General features: G+C 34.2%; 1 protein-coding gene across 1 annotated transcript; it reads right to left on the bottom strand.

Annotated features, from left to right (window-relative positions):
• Nucleotides 1-17,919: 17,919 nt before the first annotated feature.
• Nucleotides 17,920-19,347, bottom strand: LOC149250027 (xyloglucan endotransglucosylase protein 1-like). The gene is made up of 3 exons (XM_089456372.1): nt 19,023-19,347; nt 18,561-18,930; nt 17,920-18,461 (listed from the first exon to the last, which is right to left on the bottom strand). The coding sequence occupies exons 1-3, from the start codon at nt 19,183-19,185 to the stop codon at nt 18,104-18,106; spliced, it is 891 nt and encodes a 296-aa protein (XP_089312498.1). The 5' UTR covers nt 19,186-19,347; the 3' UTR covers nt 17,920-18,103.
• Nucleotides 19,348-19,572: the final 225 nt, after the last annotated feature.

Consider the following 19,572-nt stretch of genomic DNA (forward strand, 5'->3'; position numbering starts at 1 on the left):
CAAATTTTCCCTATGCAGAAACTCTCGGCCTCTATGTTATTCACACATTTTCCCAGCAACTCGCACGGGTTGACTGCAACTTGCACCTGCCTCTGGGAAAATGATCCTACAAGAAAATATACCTCCAGGAATTCGCCTAACCAACTTGCACTCCCTCCAAGAAAATCCTTTAGTAACTGGAAGCTAAATCGAGCCCCTCAGTCACACGCACTGGAAAATTAGCTACTCACACTCTTGTATTGGACCTCTCTTATGTTGATGAATTTGACCTCCTTCCTTTCACTGGAAATTGGAAATATTCCGAGAAAAATCCTCAAAAAATTTCCCCTACATCTTCTCTATTGAAACCCTTGTGTTGATGTCTTCCTTGCTCAAATTATGCCCTTTCTCTCACTATGAGGTAATTCAAACTCCCTTGTGTGTCTCTAAAAACCCCTTCAATTTGCTCTTATGACCTGTTTACATGGGTTGGGTAGTAGTGTTGTGGACTATGTGATTTTGGACACCCATTTCCTTAACCGTAATACCAGCTTGAGCTTCTTAAAGATTTCGTGCCTGACTCTGACCATAGGCCTTTGTCTTTAAACCTCAATCTTGTCATGCATACCAGCCACATACAGGATACTAGTGAAAGCCAAAGACACACTTGTTTCAATCAAAGTAATATAGACCTTTTCTTAAAGGAGTTAAAAAGGGATTTAAGTTCCCTGACTTATAATAACAATATTGATCAAATTTATCACAATTTTACTACTACCCTTTCCACTACCATTAACAAGTTCTCTACTGAGGTTTCATATAAGAAGATTAATAGAACTTCCAACCCTTGGTATGACAAAGACTGTAAAAGTTCCAGGAAAACTATTCAAGATGCTCCTAACAAAACTGTAAAGCTTTGAAATATTAGTATATACAAAGCCCTCATTAAAGAGAAGAAGTAGTCATATATTAATAAGAGACAAGAGCATCTTCTTCACCTTTCTAAAGTTGCGCCCATAAAATTTTGGCGGAATGTGCTTGTTCGTAAATCTAAAGATAATCATTCGATCCCCTTAGAAAAGTGGGACATCTATCTTAAAAAGTTGTATGACTCCCAGACACCATGGAAAACATCGTTAGCACTCCTATTAAGGAATATATCTTTTCTCTTGAGGACGTTGAGTCTGGAATTAATAAGCTCACTAGTGGGAAAGCTAAAGATATTGAAGGATACCAAGCTAATATCTTAAACCTGGGAAGATCTACCCTCATTTCTCATCTCCATAAGATTCTCAATTTGGCTATAAAGCATGGCTTCCCTATGCTTTGGACATAAAGCCTTATTGTGCCTATCTTTAAAAATAGGGACAAAATTGTTCCCTCTAACTACAAGACCATTATGATTAGCTACATCTTATCCAATATTTATGGTTTCATTTTGGATAAGAAGATTGGCCATTAGCTTGAAATCCATTGTAAAAGAGCTAAAGGGCAAGCTGGTTTTAGGAGATACCACTCGACTATCGACCATCTTGTCACTCTCAAGATCATTGCCAAGGAGTGTCGCAGTAGTAAAGTTGATCTCTTTTGTTGCTTTGTGGATTTTAGAAAAGCCTTTGACACCATTCCTCGAGATAAGCTTTGGAAAAGACTTGCTGAGATAATGATTCCTTTTGAGTTGAAGATTGTTGTGATTCACCTCTATGAGACAATTGTTGCCAATCTTAAGACCAATGAAGGGTGGTCTAAAGATATTAAATGCAATATCGGGGTTAAGCAAGGGTGTCCCCTTTCCCCTACCCATTTTGGTATTTACATCAATAAGCTAGAGGAGTGTTGTGAAATCATAGGGTGCAAGGGGACCGAGCTTGTTGGTATTATCATTACTCTTCTACGCCAATGACATCATTCTTCTGGCTAGAAGGCATGAGGACTTGGACAAGCAGCTTAAGACTCTACATGACTATTGCTCCATGATGGGTATGTTGGTTAATACCAACATGACTAAAATCATGATAATTAAATCCAAAAAACATCACCCATGGAAATTCCATCTATGATAACAATTGCTTGGATCATGTCTCTTCTTATAAATATTTGGGTATTAACATTCCTTATCAGCTCAACTAGAATTACAACATTGAGAAAAAGATTATTGGAGGCTGGAAAACCGATTATGAGCTTGAAAACAATTGTAAGGTTACTGATCATTGTATTTGGAGTTAAAAAAACGTTCCTCTTTGAGACCCTTGTCACCCCTGTTGTCCTATACGATTGTGAACTCTGTGGTTGTAGTATATCCAGAGAGTCGTGGAGAAAGAATGAGACGATTCAAAAGCAATTAATAACCTACAATCTCAAGATCAAGGGAAATACCCCCTATCCTATCCTCCTGATCGAAGTTGGCCTCTCCCCTATTGAAAGTAGGGCTATGTTTAAGTATCTAATGAATAAGAAGAAGCTTTACAATAAGTAATCTGAGAGGCTTCCTAAAATTGCTTCTAACTTTAGTAAAAATCCCCACCTTCACCTCAAGCGTGGGTGGCATAAGGATGCCTAGCCTTGGCTCAACCATTGGGAGATAAATTAGGAGATCATCTTGGGAAGCAAGGATAGTGTCAAACCTCTAAATTTAAGGATAAGCTATAGGATGATAAGGAGCTGGAGGGTAAAAGGAAGTCAAGATATTATAAGGAGGTGATCAACCCAACCCTTGAGAACCAAAATTATCTTTCTGTTTTGACTAGCTCGAAGAAAAAAATGAACATCACTAAGATTAGAACTAATTCTCATGACCTTCGAAGTGAACCTGAGCAATGGTCTACTCCCAAGACTCCTTGGGACAATATAATTTGTCAACTTTACGATACGAAGAGGGTGGAGGATGAAAAACAATTTCTTTTGGAGGCCCTTACTCACATTCGCTCTCATTTCCCTAACATCTGTCACACTTCCAATCTTCTTGACTTGTTAAATCAACCCAACTATAATGATCTTGGTGCACTTCTTTCCCTTTTTTTGAGCACAAAAATAAGATTCTAAAGAATTACAATTAGATTCTTCTTCTTCTTAAAGTATGATAGACCACATTGGTCTTAGTAGACATTAATCATCATCATCATCAATATACTATTTAGGTTAAAACTAATTTTATTTTTAAAATAATATTTAAAATTAAAACAAATTTAAAGAACTCATTTTTCTTGGATGTTAAAAAATAAATTAACAACTCTAAACTCAAAAATATCTAATAAAAATACAAATTTGCATCATTATGAATTACTAATTTGCATTATTATGAAAGACTAACTAATATAACTTTTTCTTAAATAAAAATAATGAATCAATACGCAATAATAAATCATAAATACACATTAATATATAATAAATCATAATACTGGTCCTAATTACTAATGATATGTTAATTTATAATAAACTTCACCACTGGTCAAAATAATAATAATTTCGTTTCAATATTACATTTATGTATGGGGGGCTAATTAAAGGAGAGATGCCATAAACTGAACTCTATAAAAGCGTGTAAAAAGTTTTGAAAGAGAATAAATCGATGAAGATGTGGGCTCATCTGCAATTAGGAGGGGCAGCTCCTGGGGAAATTTCTTGTCTCCGCATAATAATCTTAAATCATATATTCTTTCGCATCCTTTGCAGCCTCTTCTCTCTTGGTTGGAGTTCAAAGCTTCCTTTGCCACGGAATTAAAATAAAATAAATAGCAGCATTGATGTTGGTTCGAGTCTTAAAACCTTGCTATGCTGCAGAGTTAGCAGAAGTAGCAGCAGCATTGAAGAATGCAACAAATGGGGCTTTAGTCCAGTCTTTCTTGACAAGCCACCTCTGGTTGCCAAATCATTTGTGTTCCAAACATTAGAGTACATCCTCATTGGCTGCCTTTTGAGATAATAATAATGTTTTTCCATTTTACTCACTCTTTCTTCTGATTGTTTGGGATTATGAGATAATAATAATGGTTTTCCATTTTACTAACTCTTTCTTCTGATTGTTTGGGATTATGAGATAATAATAATGGTTTTCCATTTTACTAACTCTTTCTTCTAATAATAATGGTTTTCCATTTTACTAACTTTTTCTTCTGATTGTTTGGGATTATGAAATGGAATTGTCGATACAGTTAAAAGTGGTAAGAATTTAGGCAAAAATATTTCAAATTTTTTTGTAAATACAATATTTAAATCATGTTTTTGATGGTGGAAATAAATTCAGTACTATCAAAAAAATTTAAAACACCTAAAATTTTAAAATTTAACAACTATAATTTAAATTTACAAAAATCCCTACCAATTTTTTTCAAAATTTAATCAAAATTTCCATAACTTTCGGGAAAAAAAAAAATCTCGTTAAACTATGGCTAACGGCTTATGGGATATCTGTGCTAACAGTTCAGTTGTTAAAGCACGTTCCAACTTGAGTGGATTGCTTTCAGTTGCGCGTGGGGCATATTCGAAAGTGACGTAATTACATGGATTTAAATGCGCAGAAGAAAGTAATGGAGTCCATTAAGATCTCCGCCTGGCTCCAACATCCAACTGGCAATTCAATTTTACTTGTACAGAGAAACAAACCACCGCTGCGTTTCCTTTCTGCCCCACGCGGCGTTTTGCTTTCAATTAATGGCCTTTAATAATCGGCGATGTATAATCCATTCTACTTTGCAAAAACACTGAATCTAACATGTGTATAAAGATATGTCTTTTTCAAACTTTCGCCATCAGAAAAACCTTATTTTGTACCAACTCCATAACATCTGATAACTACTTCTATTAATATAATTGAAATTTTCTTCCAGACCTTTACAGTTTGTCGGCTCCAGTCACTTATCCGAGTCGAGCCAGTTCGCTGAATCGACGGTGTCAGTTTTCATATGAGAACCAAATATTTTGCATTTTGGTCTATATATATATATATATTGTCCCATAATGATACTTGTCCCCTCAATTAGTTTGACAACTAAATTATAATAAATTTCCTCACTATCTTTTATATATCTACATATATAATTTAATTTATAAAATAAATTTTAAATATATATATATATATATATATATATATATATATATTTTTTCATAAAAAAAATTAGATGATGCAAAAATACAATTTTATCATAGGTTATAAAATTAGAATAAAATAATTATTAATTTAAGATATTAAATTAATAATTATTATTCTAAAATGTTTAATTATTTAATGGAGACTTTTAGAATTAGCATATTGTTGTAACTAGATATGACTCTCCAAATGTGTCGTTAGCTAGTTGGTTTGAATAGCATTTATTGTAAATGGACACTTGTTATTTAATAAGTGATCCATAATTAGAGGTAGTTAGGACATGGAGCTTATAAATAGCTCATTGCAAGAGTGTTTGGTTGTTCGGATGTAAACTCTTGCAAAATCAAATTATGTAATTTTTTTTTTTATTAATAAAATTACGTGTCTCAGGACACTTCTGCCATTATTGTGGTATCAGAGCTCCAGTAATGCTGCAGTGAATGTGAAGAGGGGATTCCAGCTCTACAAGTTTGTGGAAAACTCCATTGAATTGATCAACAAATGCTTGGTATGGAAATTGTCCAGTTTTTTATTTAAAAGGAAAAGAAATTTTATTATTGATTTTAGATTTTTAAAATCTAAAAATCATTTTTTATTATTGTCAAAAATTTGCCTCTGTATCTTGAATTTCTGTTATTAATCCGCTTCAACATGCTGTTCGGCCATGATAAGCATATCCTCCACAGACAGATCTAGCCCACTTATTTTCACGTCTGACCTTTTCTTTAAGATGGCAAGGGCAACTCAATGGCCAATCTTCTAAATTCTGAGAACGCAGAAACAATAGCTTCTTCACTCCATTCTTATAGCTTGCATTGATCACATTTGTTTGAATTTGTAGATTAATGGCTATGAAATCAGTAGGGTAAGTATTGTTGGCATGAATACCTCCAACGTTCGCTGCTGCGACAATTACATACTTGGGTGTCTCAACGGAAAAAATTATCTACATCTGCTTGTCGAGTGAGATCAAGTTCCTGGTGAGTCCTCAGGACCAGATTCTCAAATCCAGACTCAATAAGTTCCCTAACAATGGCAGAGCCTACTAATCCCAGGTGTCCAGCAACAAATAACTTGGCCTTCTTGTCCATCAGAAAGGATTCACTATAAACTTCTTGTTCAACTTCGCCCATGATGCCTAATTGAGATCAAGGCTTGAAAGATGAAATACACGACCTTTGTTGAGCAACCAATCGCAGAAGTCACCTCACTCATTCCCAGAAGCGCAGCGTGCTGATCACGAAACCATTGATGAAAGTCCGGTCCTTTGCTGCATCAACATGAGCCTTATCTGTGGTATATATCCACCTTTAAAGCCTTTTTACTACGTTCAAAGAACAGCCGTTCAAGAATTGAGTCTATAGATCACATTGGAGAGCACCATTGAATTGCGCAAGGAAGGACCTGAAGCGTGAAATTTATGGGGATAGCATGCGCAAGGTCTACAAAATAAATTAGAAAGCTAGCAATCCCAACAACAAGCCAACAACAAGCCAGCCTCCCAGCAACAAGTCAGCATGCTTGCAATAAAAAATAGTTTTTTAATTTTGTAATGTTAATGGAGTGATAAGGTTTTTCCATTGTTTGTAATTTTTGTGGAGAGATAAGGAATATTATATTTTTGGAGAGATCTGGTGATTTTTTATTTTTGGGAATTTATGGTTTATGGAGCAATAAGGTGATTTGTAATTTTTTTTTTTTTTGAAGTAATAAGGAGTTTTATTTGTAATTTGTAAATTGGAGAGATAAGGTGTGTTGGGTAATTTGTTTTTAAGAAGTTTTTTTATTTTTATTTTTTATTTTTCAATTGGGATCATCACATTGTAACTCAAAGTAATTTTGCTTTGAGGGGGGTAACTTTTTTTTACCAAGTTTTGCAAGAGCATCATTGTAAAAGTCAAATTTTGAAAGTTGCCCTGTAATATTTGAGAAATTGACTAGAGCCAAGTGCAAAGCTTGGTCATTTTTCTCCTGCTTCAACGACTATTCGAGGGTCAAGGCCAAGCCCCGATAGTTCGTTTTTTGCGTCGTGTGTTGCTGTTGTGTTGCGCATCTTGAGTTTTTTGGAGCTTGATTCGTGGTGTGAAGTCTTAACACTACAATGTCTAAGTTGATTAATTTGTTTTATGATTCCGACAAACTTGAAGGCACAAAATCTTATAAAACATGGCACCGTCTCATCGAAAGCACTCTCATTTACAATGAATTATGGCAAGGAATATGTGATGGAGATGTTAAGCCGAATAAACCCACATATGCAGCTGCACTAGCAAAATGGGAAGTCAAGAATGCTAAAGCCTTAGCTCTTATTAAATCTTCTGTGAATGATGAAATGTATGTCCATATAGAAAATGTTACAGATGCATGGTCTGATTTGAAAACTTTTAAAGACCTCTTTGATACTCAGCCGGAATCAAAAAAAGTTGATCTACAGTTAAAATTGTTGCAACAAAAATTAACCGAGGGAGGTGATGTTCTTGAATATATCTCAAGACTTAAGAATATTAGGCAGAAACTCATTAATGCTGGTTTTCCTGCAATAGATGATAGTTTTATGGTAACAATTATAATTGCTGGACTTCCTTCTTCCTACACACATTTTTTGGAGACTCTACAATTAACTGGGAAATTAGAGAAACTAAAGTTTGATGAACTCTGTGAAATGTTGACTCAACATGATAAAACTTTTGGGAAGAAGAAAGTTGGTGAAGATGTTTTTCTCACAGAGGCCAGCACTAGTAAATCATCAACAGACAGTTCTCGAGGCAGAGGCAGAGGGAATCAGAATCAAGCAGCACATAATGCACAAAGTCAAGGTCGAAGCCAAAGCAGAGGAAACAACTTTAACAGAGGCAACAGTTCAGGAAGAAGTAATTTTCAAGGTAGAGGAAACAACCGAGGAAGAGGCAATTTTCAAGGACAAGGAAACAATAATCAAGGTAGAGGACAATCTCAACATAGAAGTCAAAGCAGAGGCGGAGGACAATCTTCAGGAAGAGGAAGAGACTTAAGTCAAATTGTGTGTCGAAGATGTAACAAAGTTGGCCATTACGCTGAAGATTGTCAAACTTTACTTAATAAAATTCCCAAGTTTCAGTAGCATTCATCACAATTTGCAAATGAACAAGATGATGACAACTCAGAATATGTTTTTACTTCCTGGCCAGCATCACAACTTTCATCCCATCTTAGAAGTGACTATGAAGATGCCTGGATCTTGGATTCCGGGGCCACTCAGCACATGACTTGTCGATGTGATTTTTTCTGGAATTTTCAAGATTGCCAACTTAATTCCATTTTTCTTGCTGATGATACAAAACATACTCCTTATGGAAAAGGAGAAGTTAAAGTTTTTCTCACTGGAATTGGAGAAAAAATGATTTTCAATGTATGGTATGTACCAAGTTTTAAGAAAAATTTGCTCTCTTTAGTCACGATTCGACAAGCAGGACATCAGGTGATTATAGAAGATGGTTTAGTCAAGATTAATTCAGTCAAACAGAACTTGAAAAAAGTCATGACAGGTTATGAAGATGGAAAACTATTACGGATGAAAGGGACAGTTATTCCAAGGCATTCAGATTTTGGAGGGGCAGTGAGTACAGGGATTTCACCTATAAGACTATGGCATGTAAGATATGGACATTTAAATTTTAAGTCTTTCTCAATTGCAGAAATAAGGAATGGTTAAATTACTTCCCACTTTCAAAAGGGAAAATGCAAAATGTGAAGCTTGCATTTATGGCAAACAAAGTCGAGAAAGTTTTCCAACAAGTTCATGGCGTGCAAACAGGTAGCTATAACTAGTTCACAGTGATGTTTGTGGTCCACTACAAACTTCATTTGGTGGTTGCAAATATTTCTTACTATTCATTGATGATTTTAGTAGAATGACTTGGGTTTACTTTTTGAAGAACAAGTCAGAAGCATTTGAGAAGTTTAAAATTTTTCGCCAACTTGTTGAAAATGAAGTCAAAGAAAAGATAGGTACTCTCGGGACAGATAATGGGGGAGAATTTACTTCAAATGAATTCAAAACTTATTGTAGTGAAAATGGCATAAGATGACATCTTACTAATGTTTACACTCCACAACAAAATGGAGTAGTCGAAAGAATGAATCGCACCTTGTTAGGAATGGCGATATCCATGTTAACTTTCAAAAGGTTAAGTCCAACATATTGGGTAGAAGCAATTCATACAACTGTCTACTTAAGAAACATATCTCCAACTGCTTCTTTAGACAGAATCACACCTTATGAAGCTTGGTTTGGTTTCAAACCTCGAGTTAAACATCTTAGAGTTTTTGGATCAGTATGTTATGCCTTAGTTCCGAAAGAAAAACGAACTAAGCTTGACTCAAGAAGTTTAAAATGCACAATGATTGGCTATTCTGATGAGAAGAAAGGGTATCGTCTTTTGACCAATGGAAAATTCATTGTGAGCAGGGATGTCATTTTTGATGAAACTGAGAGTAAGAGTGCTGAAGAAATTGAAAATCTTCTTCAAAAGTTAGAAACTAAGGGAAGTAAACGAAATGGAAAAATGCAAAGTCAACCAACTTCACCAAATTGGTATGAACTTGATTTTCCTTCCTCTGAAGATGAGTCATCCAGTCCATCTACATCAACAACATCATCTGGGTCTTCTAGCAGTTCATCCGCATCTCCAAGCAGCAACAATTCTTTTGATAGTGATTCTCCACACTCTTCACCTGAACGAAGAACCTCAGTTTATATTAATCCTCTTTACAATGATGGAGATTTTACAGAAGCGCAAACAAGTTAGCACCAACTACCGAAATGGGCAGTTCAACTTTTGAAAGATGTAAAGCCTGATGAGCAGAATAGAACAGGCACCAGAAGGGCACATAGAAGTGAAGGCAATTTTGCCTTAATAGCAAATGATTTTACTGAACCTTCCACATACAAAGAAGCAGTAAAAAATAAAGAATGGCAACAGGCTATGGTTGAAGAATATTAAGCAGTAATTGATAACAACACTTGGAAACTTGTTGATTGTCCAGCAAATGTTAAACCCATAGGATGTAAATGGGTTTACAGAATTAAGTATAATCAAAAGGGAGAACTTGAAAGGTATAAAGCATGACTTGTCGCAAAAGGTTTTGTGCAGCAGGAAGGCATTGATTATGAGGAAACTTTTGCTCCTACAGCTAAATGGAACACCATCCGTTTAAAATTTGCATTGGCCGCTCAGAAAGGATGGAAAGTTCATCAAATCCATGTGAAAAGTGATTTTCTCAACGGGGATTTACAGGAAGCAGTGTATATGACACAACCACCAGGTTTTGAAGTTGAAGGACAAGAAAATAAAGTCTGCAAATTGATCAAGGCTTTATATGGATTAAAACAAGCTCCCCGAGCTTGGTATGCAAAGATGGATGAATACCTTAAGAAAGTTGGTTTTCAACGAAGTGAATCTGATGATACTTTGTATGTGCGACAACAGGGAAAATATCTGGTAATTCTTGTTATGTATGTAGATGATTTGATCATTACTGGCAACCATGATGATCATATTGCACAGGTGAAAAAGGAGTTACACACAGGTTTTAAGATGACAGATTTTGGATTACTTCACTACTATCTTGGAGTTGAAGTCTTCCAACGTCCACATCATATTTTCATTTCTCAGAGTAAGTATGCAGCATAGGTTCTTCAGTGATTTGGCATGCAGGATTGTAAGCCCGTTCACACCCCCATGGAGCAAAACTTGAAACTTTCAAAATTTGAAGGGGGGGAAAAGGTGGACAGTACAATTTACAGAGAGTTGATTGGCAGCTTGATTTATTTGACAAATACTCGTCCTAATCTATCTTATGTAGACAATATTCTTTCACGTTTTATGCAGGAACCACGAGACAGCCACTGGAATGCAGCAAAAAGAGTTCTTCGATATATCCAAGGAACAAAAGATTTTGGTCTTCTTTACACAAAGACTAAAAATTTTGTACTTGGTGGATATTCTGATGCCGAATTTGCTGGGAGTATTGATGATCGAGCATCAACATCAGGTTATTTAATGAACATGGGGTCAGCAGCAGTATCTTGGAGTTGTAAGAAACAAGCTACAGTGGCCACTTCTTCCGCCGAAGCAGAGTACATTTCAGCATGGGAAGAAGCATTTGAAATTGTTTGGTTGCGCCGAATTTTGCAGGACTTGGGCATTTCTCAGACATAAGCTACATCATTATTCATTGATAGCCAGTCAGCCATCAAACTTGCCAAGAACCCAGTTTTTCATTCAAAGACAAATCATGTGGACACCAAGTATCATCATATCAGATCTCCCATTGCCAAAGATGTCCTCAAGCCAGTTTATTGTCCTTCCAAAGATCAGATCTTCGACATTTTCACAAAGCCACTTGGCAGAATAAAATTTACTAAGTTCAGGGATGAACTTGGTATCTGTTGTAATGTATCTTTGGATCATAGGGGTGAATGTTAGATGATCCAAAAATACAATTTTATCATAGGTTATAAAATTAGAATAAAATAATTATTAATTTAAGATATTAAATTAATAATTATTATTCTAGAATGTTTAATTATTTAATGGAGACTTTTAGAATTAGCATATTGTTATAACTAGATATGACTCTCCAAATGTGTCGTATCTTAGGCTCTATTTTAGGAGATTTGTTAGCTAGTTGGTTTGAATAGCATTTATTGTAAATGGACACTTGTTATTTAATAAGTGATCCATAATTAGAGGTAGTTAGGACATGGAGCTTATAAATAGCTCATTGTAAGAGTGTTTGGTTGTTTGGATATAAACTCTTGCAAAATCAAATTATGTAATTATTTTTTTCTGATTAATAAAATTACGTGTCTGAGAACATTTCTGCCATTAAAAAAAATAATTAAAAAATAATTAACTACTTTTAAAATATATATAATTAAAGCATTTAACAATACAAAAAATTGTCAAAAAACCATCTTTGCACAAGTCGTTTGCATGCAGATTACCGAAGGAAAAAAGCTCATCTGAAACAGGTAAAGGTTTAAGTTAAAAATTCAATTCATAGCAAATTTGTGAGATATATTATACATAATTAAAAAATAAAAAATTATAAGTTATTTCAAGTATAAATTGGTGAGATATATTATACATAATTAAGTATTTATTGATTTTTTAAAGATATATATATATATATATATATATTTATTATTGATTTATTAATTAATTAATTTATTTTTATTTTTATTTTTGTTTTTTGATTTAAAGTAAATTGCTTCTTGAAATTAGTAATTTCTAACTCTTTGTAACTCAAAGTTATATATTTAAAAACAATGATTCATAGAGCTTAATCCGATAGATTAAAATAAATAAGTAAAAAAAATAAAAAAAATTAGTTATATATTAAAAAATAAAATCAAAAAGTTTAATTCGATAGATTAAAATAAATAACTAAAAAAAATATTTAAAAAAATTCAATTTGTCCAAGATAAAATTTATTAAATAATAAAATCTAGAAACTTATAATCTCAATTGAATAGGCATATGCATGAAAAAATTGTTTGAAAACATCCTCATTATAATTAATCCTAAATACAAATAATATCTCCACAAATTGATAAGAGAATAAAATGCTTACAATGTAATCATGTTTATGAACCAAAACATATCCCAATCCGAGATATTTTCTCTACATTTTTTTGCAAAACAAAACATGGAGTGTTATTTGAATGAATACGACATGAAAATTGAGAAAGTTAAAGATTGAACAAACCCCACAAACTTTTCTCTCATACCCAAAGAGAGAAATTCCTCAAACCATGGTGGGATTCTTTCATATTTCTTCACAATGTGTTAAATTACAATATATATTAAAATTTAATAGTTATTAATAGATTAAAAATTAGGGTAGTCATATGAATTAAATATTTAGTAAATTCCAATAGCCATCAATCCATTATAATAATAATTCATATGTGTGTGATTAGGATGATGATGATGACGATGATTAACGTTCACTGAGACCGATATGGTTTATTGGATCTTAAAAAAACAGTTAATTGAGATTATTTAAAATTTTATTCCTACAATAAAAAAGAAGGGAGAGAAACATTCCAAGGTCATTGTAGTTTTGCTGATCGAACAAGTCGAGGATATTGGTAGCCAGCAAAATGTTTTGGAAACAAGAGTAGATGTGAGTAAGGGCCGGACAATCCAAGAGAAATTGTTTTTCATCTTCGAATCTCTTAGTATCACAAATGAGACATATTCTCTAGTCCCGAGATATCTTGGGAGTAGACCAACCTATGGTTTATGATCATCATTAATAATAATAATAATAATATTCTTTTTACCATGATCATTAATAATAATAATAATAAATAAAGTTATAATTTAGTTTATTCTCATGATTTTTTACTTTAACAACTCATAATGAAGTAAGTGTTTTGATGCTTATTATGTATTAATGCCTATAGGTATTTATCAACCATTTGATTTATATGACTACCAAAGTTAAATTAAAGTTGTGGTCAATGCTAGAGCCAAGGAAACACACTTCCCATGTAGAAGATAAAAGGAAAATCAAGGAAGAGGTTGAAGCCAAGAAGAAATAAGAAACAAAGAAGAAATTTGAGAAAAACATTGAAATTAAGAGAAAGAGTTGAAATTGAAATGGAGAAAGAGAAAAAACTAAGAAAAACAAGAAGCTACAATTGAAACTAAAAAAAGTAAATATAGGAACTAGTAAAAGAGAACTTGAAGATAAAAGTAAAACAAAATAGAAGAAAAATAAAAATAATATTCAAGTTGAAAAGATAAGAGAAGAATGAGAATAGTTAACACAGAAGACCAATGCTAATGCTAATGAGTTCAATAAGTAGCATTGATACTCTTCACAACCCAAAAAAGTATTCACTACTCAAACATGTGCCACTAACCTGGCTCCAATCATAGCTGTAGGTGGTGATGGTTCTATTCCAAAACTAGTTAACGAAGTTGTAAATTTGGAATTGCATATATTTGATAAGCACATGAAGCAAGTAATAAGGTAAGGCACAAATATATGGGAATTTCTTTGGATTATAAAATATGTTCACTAATGAGACCATGGTGATGAACATAAAAAGGTTGACTTTTATTTTTTATTTTTTATTATTACTATTCGTTGAGCCACTCACAAAAGCTAATGTTCATATGGTGGCATTGAGAAGAAGATATAGGATTATGAGAGAGAAATCACCTTGCTGGAATATTAGTTCAACTACTACAAATTTATCAAATATCAAGCTTCTGCTTTTAGGGTGTAAACTAAATTAAACACTATACAAAAATAATTTTATGATAGTACAACATCTACATGTCCAAGGCCAAGATCTTGCTGATGTCATGACCCATATCCAAGCATGGAAGCTTGCCTATCAACAATATTAGTTATAGTTTGAAAAAGTTAAAGATGGGTAATCCTCCATAGAAAAAATCTCTCATTTGAAGTTCCTATTTTCACTTCAAAAACCCCAAAAGAAATGAATTTTGACCTAATATACTAGAAATAGATATCACATAATGCCCAGGGGATTACACATGAAATAATAGACTTTTCTATAATGTTATACATCATAAAAAACATGGAAAACCATTGCTATTTACCCTCTTTTGGACTCAAAATATAATTTCTTTACATAAGCACAAGTATCTAAGGACATGGATGATTGTATTAGCACTAGGAGGAAAGATAATATATCACTCTCTCATGTTGATTAAGCAAATATCCAAAGGTTTATGAAAACCCCTACTAAGGACATAATATTGATCAAGACTTTATGGCCTAAGTTGAAGAAATTTGAGAAAGGAATAAAGAAAAGTATTACAACATATGAAACTTCCTTTAAACAACTTAGTTATCCTGATATGCTTTTAATAAAAAAAATTGAGGCATGGAAAAATTATATAATAAAAATGGATAAAACAAAGAGAAGAAGCTTCATTGAGCAAATTGAACATTCTCCTAAAGGAGGGTATTCATACAACTTGGGGAAGGAGGGGATGCGGTGGAAGAGACTTGAGTAGGCAAGAGAAATTGAATATCGAATGAGAGAAAATGATAGTTTGATTAGGGTTGTGGCCCTGTTCCAATACTAGTTGATGAGGTTGTAGATTTGGAATTATTTATTTTCGATAAGAAAATGAAGCAAGTAATAAGGTAGGAGCACAGATGTAGGAGAATTTAATTGGATTACAAAATGGTGCTCACTACTAAGATCATGGTGATGGAGGTGGTGGAAGAGATCTGAGTAGGCAAGAGGAATCGAACTCTCTAATGAGAGAAAACGATAGTTTGATGGGAGAACCCAACAACGAGGAAGGATATTTTCCTTGACTATGAGAAATACGAATTAATTCGCATGTCTATAGCCATAACCATAGCACTATAATCAGCTATTTATTCTCAAACTTTTTCCAATATGTATCCAGTCTTTTAGGATTTTGTGTTTATTCACATTTTAACTTTCATGCTAAGGATATGACTTGTGATATAGTTGGTGATATGTTTCTTCCCTTGGATCCATTAGATTTGCCTAGGAATTATTTTGCATTTTGCAGATTAGAGTAACTACATTTAATTAATTGCACTTCATAAAATTATAAATGGTGGGTTGGGGTACATTTGGTAAAACCCTAAAATTGTAAAGAATATCATGTCAAAGTTCGAATAGGTTCCTTATTCAAAACAATGCAAGGTCTAATTGAAACCTTTCACTGGAGAGAACCCCCACTAATTGCATAGGAACATGAAACCCTATCAACACAACTCAAGGTTGTAATTCAACATATAAGTCTTGAAGGTCAACTTTTCACATGTAATTTGTGATCAAATTCGAATCTTGCATGTTTCTCTTTTGAATCATTGCTTTGAACTGATTGTAATACTGTATAAACTTCACAAGCTTGTACTTCCTCTCAACTAAAACCCTCATAACACAAATTAGGTATGTGAAATCGAATGGTGTGTACATATAGTATGACCATAATTGTCGACAAGAAAAAATGGCTTGTCTAGACTATTACATACACTGACATCTACTCTCTCTAACTAGTGACAAATAGAAAATGTTTTCCTATGTTTTTGTATAAATATAAATTTAAAAAGACTTAAATATTTAATAACATTTTTTCACTCATTAAACATTCGTCTCTATTTATCTATCTATATCTTCTACTTTTTAAAAATATCTTAAAAAGCTCTCACTACCCATGTCAATATTTAGAACGGTGTCTCTTTAAAAACTTCTTAACTTGAAATAAAAATGACCATGTGTAATTTCCTTTTATGAATGTTTTTTTTATGTCCACAATTTTCTTGTTTGAACTAAAGGAATTGAGAAATAGGTTGATCTAATACTCCCGTGACACAGGGTTGATTGGAACTGTTATCACTATAACCCCTAGGTCATCCATTTGTCTAGGGGTACGAAATGAGGAATGTGAACATGGAAACTTGTACTCACATTTACTTCATATTTTCATGAGCCTACCAAGTGAACTTCCATTAGGACTTTCTTATACCCATATTTATTTCCATTTTACTAATGATTTTTCCTTATATCTATATTTACTTCTCTCTCATGTGTTGTAGTTCTTATGCAATTATACATCACTACAAATAAAATAACATGTAAATCAAGATCCATGCTATCCAACAAGAAATGTCTTACTTTTTTAATAATATATTTTTATCGATCCATGCTATCCAACAAGAAATGTCTTACTTTTTTAATAATGTATTTTTATCTTTACTCATGAAATGTAGATTAATTAGTTTAAATGGAGTTTAATCCCACATAAACTCAGATGTAGATTAATTAGTTTAAATGGAGTTTAATCCCACATAAACTCTTATGTTTAAATGTCATAAAAAAAAATTGAAAATAAAAACCAGTTTTGGAGAAATTAAACTCTCCAAAAAAAAATCCAAACACACTAGAGTTTCGTACAATCCTATAACATCCCACTATGGAATTTTCCTTATCACCCTCGGTAGTTCTTGGGAGAATAGCCTCTGAAGAGTTGAGAAGGAGAATAATTAGATGAAGTTGTGGGCTCATTTGCATTTAGGAAGGAAGAATAGCCTTTGAAGAGTTGAGAAGGAGAATAATTAGATGAAGTTGTGGGCTCATTTGCATTTAGGAGGGAAGAATAGCCTTTGAAGAGCTGAGGAGGAGAATAATTAGATGAAGTTGTGGGCTCATTTGCATTTAGGAGGCAGCCCTGGGGTAACATTTTGTTTCTGCACAGTAAACTTAAATCATATACTTCTTTCGCACCCTTTGAAGCCACTCCTCTTAGTCAGAATTCAAAGCTTCCCCTGCCGCGGAATTAAAATAAATAGCAGTATTTATGTTGGTTCTGAATCCAGAGCTTCCTCTTCCTCTGTTAATGAGAGAGTACATTTCCACAGTTTTCTCTCCCTGTCGAGGAGAAAAGTGTAGATTTCCAGAATTTTCTCAATTATTAAGGTATCAAATTTTCACTACAGAAACAGAAAGAGACGAGATCAATTATCCACCTTACAAAATAATTACTAAGTATCAAATTTTCAGTACAGAAGGAGACGAAATCAATTATCCACCTTACAAAATATATCAAAAACTATAGCAGAAGTAAATGGATATATACCAACTCGGTCTAAGGTATCGGTGCTTCCAGATTTGGTTATGAGATTACGTGAATCAATTTTCAATTACAAAATCACCCAGAACAACGGTGTCCTTATCCATTTAAAAATATTGAAAATTGTAATATAAAGGACATTGATATTATATAGGGAACAAAATAATTAGTTGCCTGGACTATTACAGTTCTGGATACATTCATGTATGTACTCGGAAAACAATGAAATAATGGAACTTATACAACAGATTAAGTACACATAAATGTATGTATAGGGAAACCAACGAAAGAATGGAGGTCATAGAGCAGAATTGAAGGAACAAAAGAATGGTTGGAAGGGCAGGGTATCTAGAATTCATCATTCAGACTATGGAGTTGAGTTGTTGAGGGCTCATTTGCATTCCGCGGGCACCCCCTGGGGGAACCTGTTGGTGTCAGCACAGTAATCATAGATCATATAGTTATTTCGCACCCACTGGAGCTTCTGCTCTTGGTTCGAATCCAAATCTTCCTCTGCAGCGAGATTAGAAGTAGCTGCAGCATTGAAGTTGCGGAAGGATGCAACAAAAGGGGCTTTACTCCAGTCTGTCTTGACGAGTCCACCTCTAGTCGCCCAATCATCTGCATTCCAAAGGCTTGAATAGACCCTCATTGCTTGGCTCTTAGGATAGTGATAATTGCTATCCACTTTACCCAACTCTGTCTCCCTGTTCTTAAACACTCGCACAGGAGTCTCGTCTACAGAAAATCTGAATAACAAACATACATTCATATTTCTGTTAGATTCAGAGATTATATTGTACTATATTGAATGGATGGATGGGCGAAGAGGTAATTAGAATACATACATGATTTGGTTGGATGTCCAGAGCACGGAGTAAGTGTGGAAATCCAAGGTTGGGTCGAACCACAAGTAAAATTGTTGCTCACGATTGCCAAGGCCTTGAGCGAAGACATTAGTGTGCATAATATAAGGATCCCCAGAGAGGTTGCCCAAAAATTCAAAATCTATTTCGTCATGTTTGGGGCCTTGAGAGGATAGCTGCAAGGGGGCATAACAACGACATGTTAGCACACCATAGGACAAGATATTGTCATTTAGAATATTAAAAGGGTAGAGTAGGGCAGTGACTGTGCCTGCAGAGTTGCCAGGTAGCAACTTGATTTGCATATCAATCTTGGCAAACAGATGCTCCTCTTTGGATTGAAACCCACAACCTGTCATAAAAAACGGAAGGAATAAGATGTCTAATAAGTGTACATGAAAATGAAATAGTTGCAGAGCATGTTGGCATGAAAATTACATTTACCTGAAGTTCGATCCAGAGTCAACTGTAATTGTTGGCCATTGTCAAGGATTTTAGCACGATCATTGCCCCATGTAATGTCGACATCATTGTAGAAATTTGCAGAGACAGTTACGAGAAGTCTGGATGAGATTAACAATAAAAGAAAGAGGAGGGGCGTTCCCATTTCCAATGAATTCAAAATTATCGATGCAGGGACAGAGTAATGCAGGGAGGATACGAAGGAAAAGGAGCAGAATAGCCCGAGATGCCTGCGTTAAAAATAGAATATTGGAATGAACGACTGAATTATCAACTCGTAGGTCGAAATTGCTGTGGGAGAGGGAATTGCTGGGGGTGATGGCTGATTTGGGTTATATAAAACATAAATAGCAGTGGGCATATGTCATGTCATCCGCGTGGGCGAGGAAAGATGAAGGAAACAACGGCGAGAGGTATCAGCGGCGGCCAGCCAAAAACATAATGAATAATCGAAGGGCATCGTGGCAGCCAAATTTTTTCACACCGCGTTCCAACCTTACTGGATTGCTTTGACCTCCGCGTGGGGCATATT

This window comes from Pinus tabuliformis, chromosome 7 (genome assembly GCF_031772625.1).
Source record: "Pinus tabuliformis cultivar Carrire ecotype Pingquan chromosome 7, CPIR1, whole genome shotgun sequence".
NCBI classification, from domain to species: Eukaryota; Viridiplantae; Streptophyta; class Pinopsida; order Pinales; family Pinaceae; genus Pinus; species Pinus tabuliformis.

Coding starts and splice junctions, on each gene's coding strand:
- LOC149250027 (XM_089456372.1), bottom strand. CDS start 19,185: ATGGGAACGCCCCTCCTCTTTCTTTTATTGTTAATCTCATCCAGACTT. Junction 18,931..19,022: donor GACTCTGGATCGAACTTCAG/GTAAATGTAATT, acceptor TTTTTATGACAG/GTTGTGGGTTTCAATCCAAA. Junction 18,462..18,560: donor TGGACATCCAACCAAATCAT/GTATGTATTCTA, acceptor TTTGTTATTCAG/ATTTTCTGTAGACGAGACTC.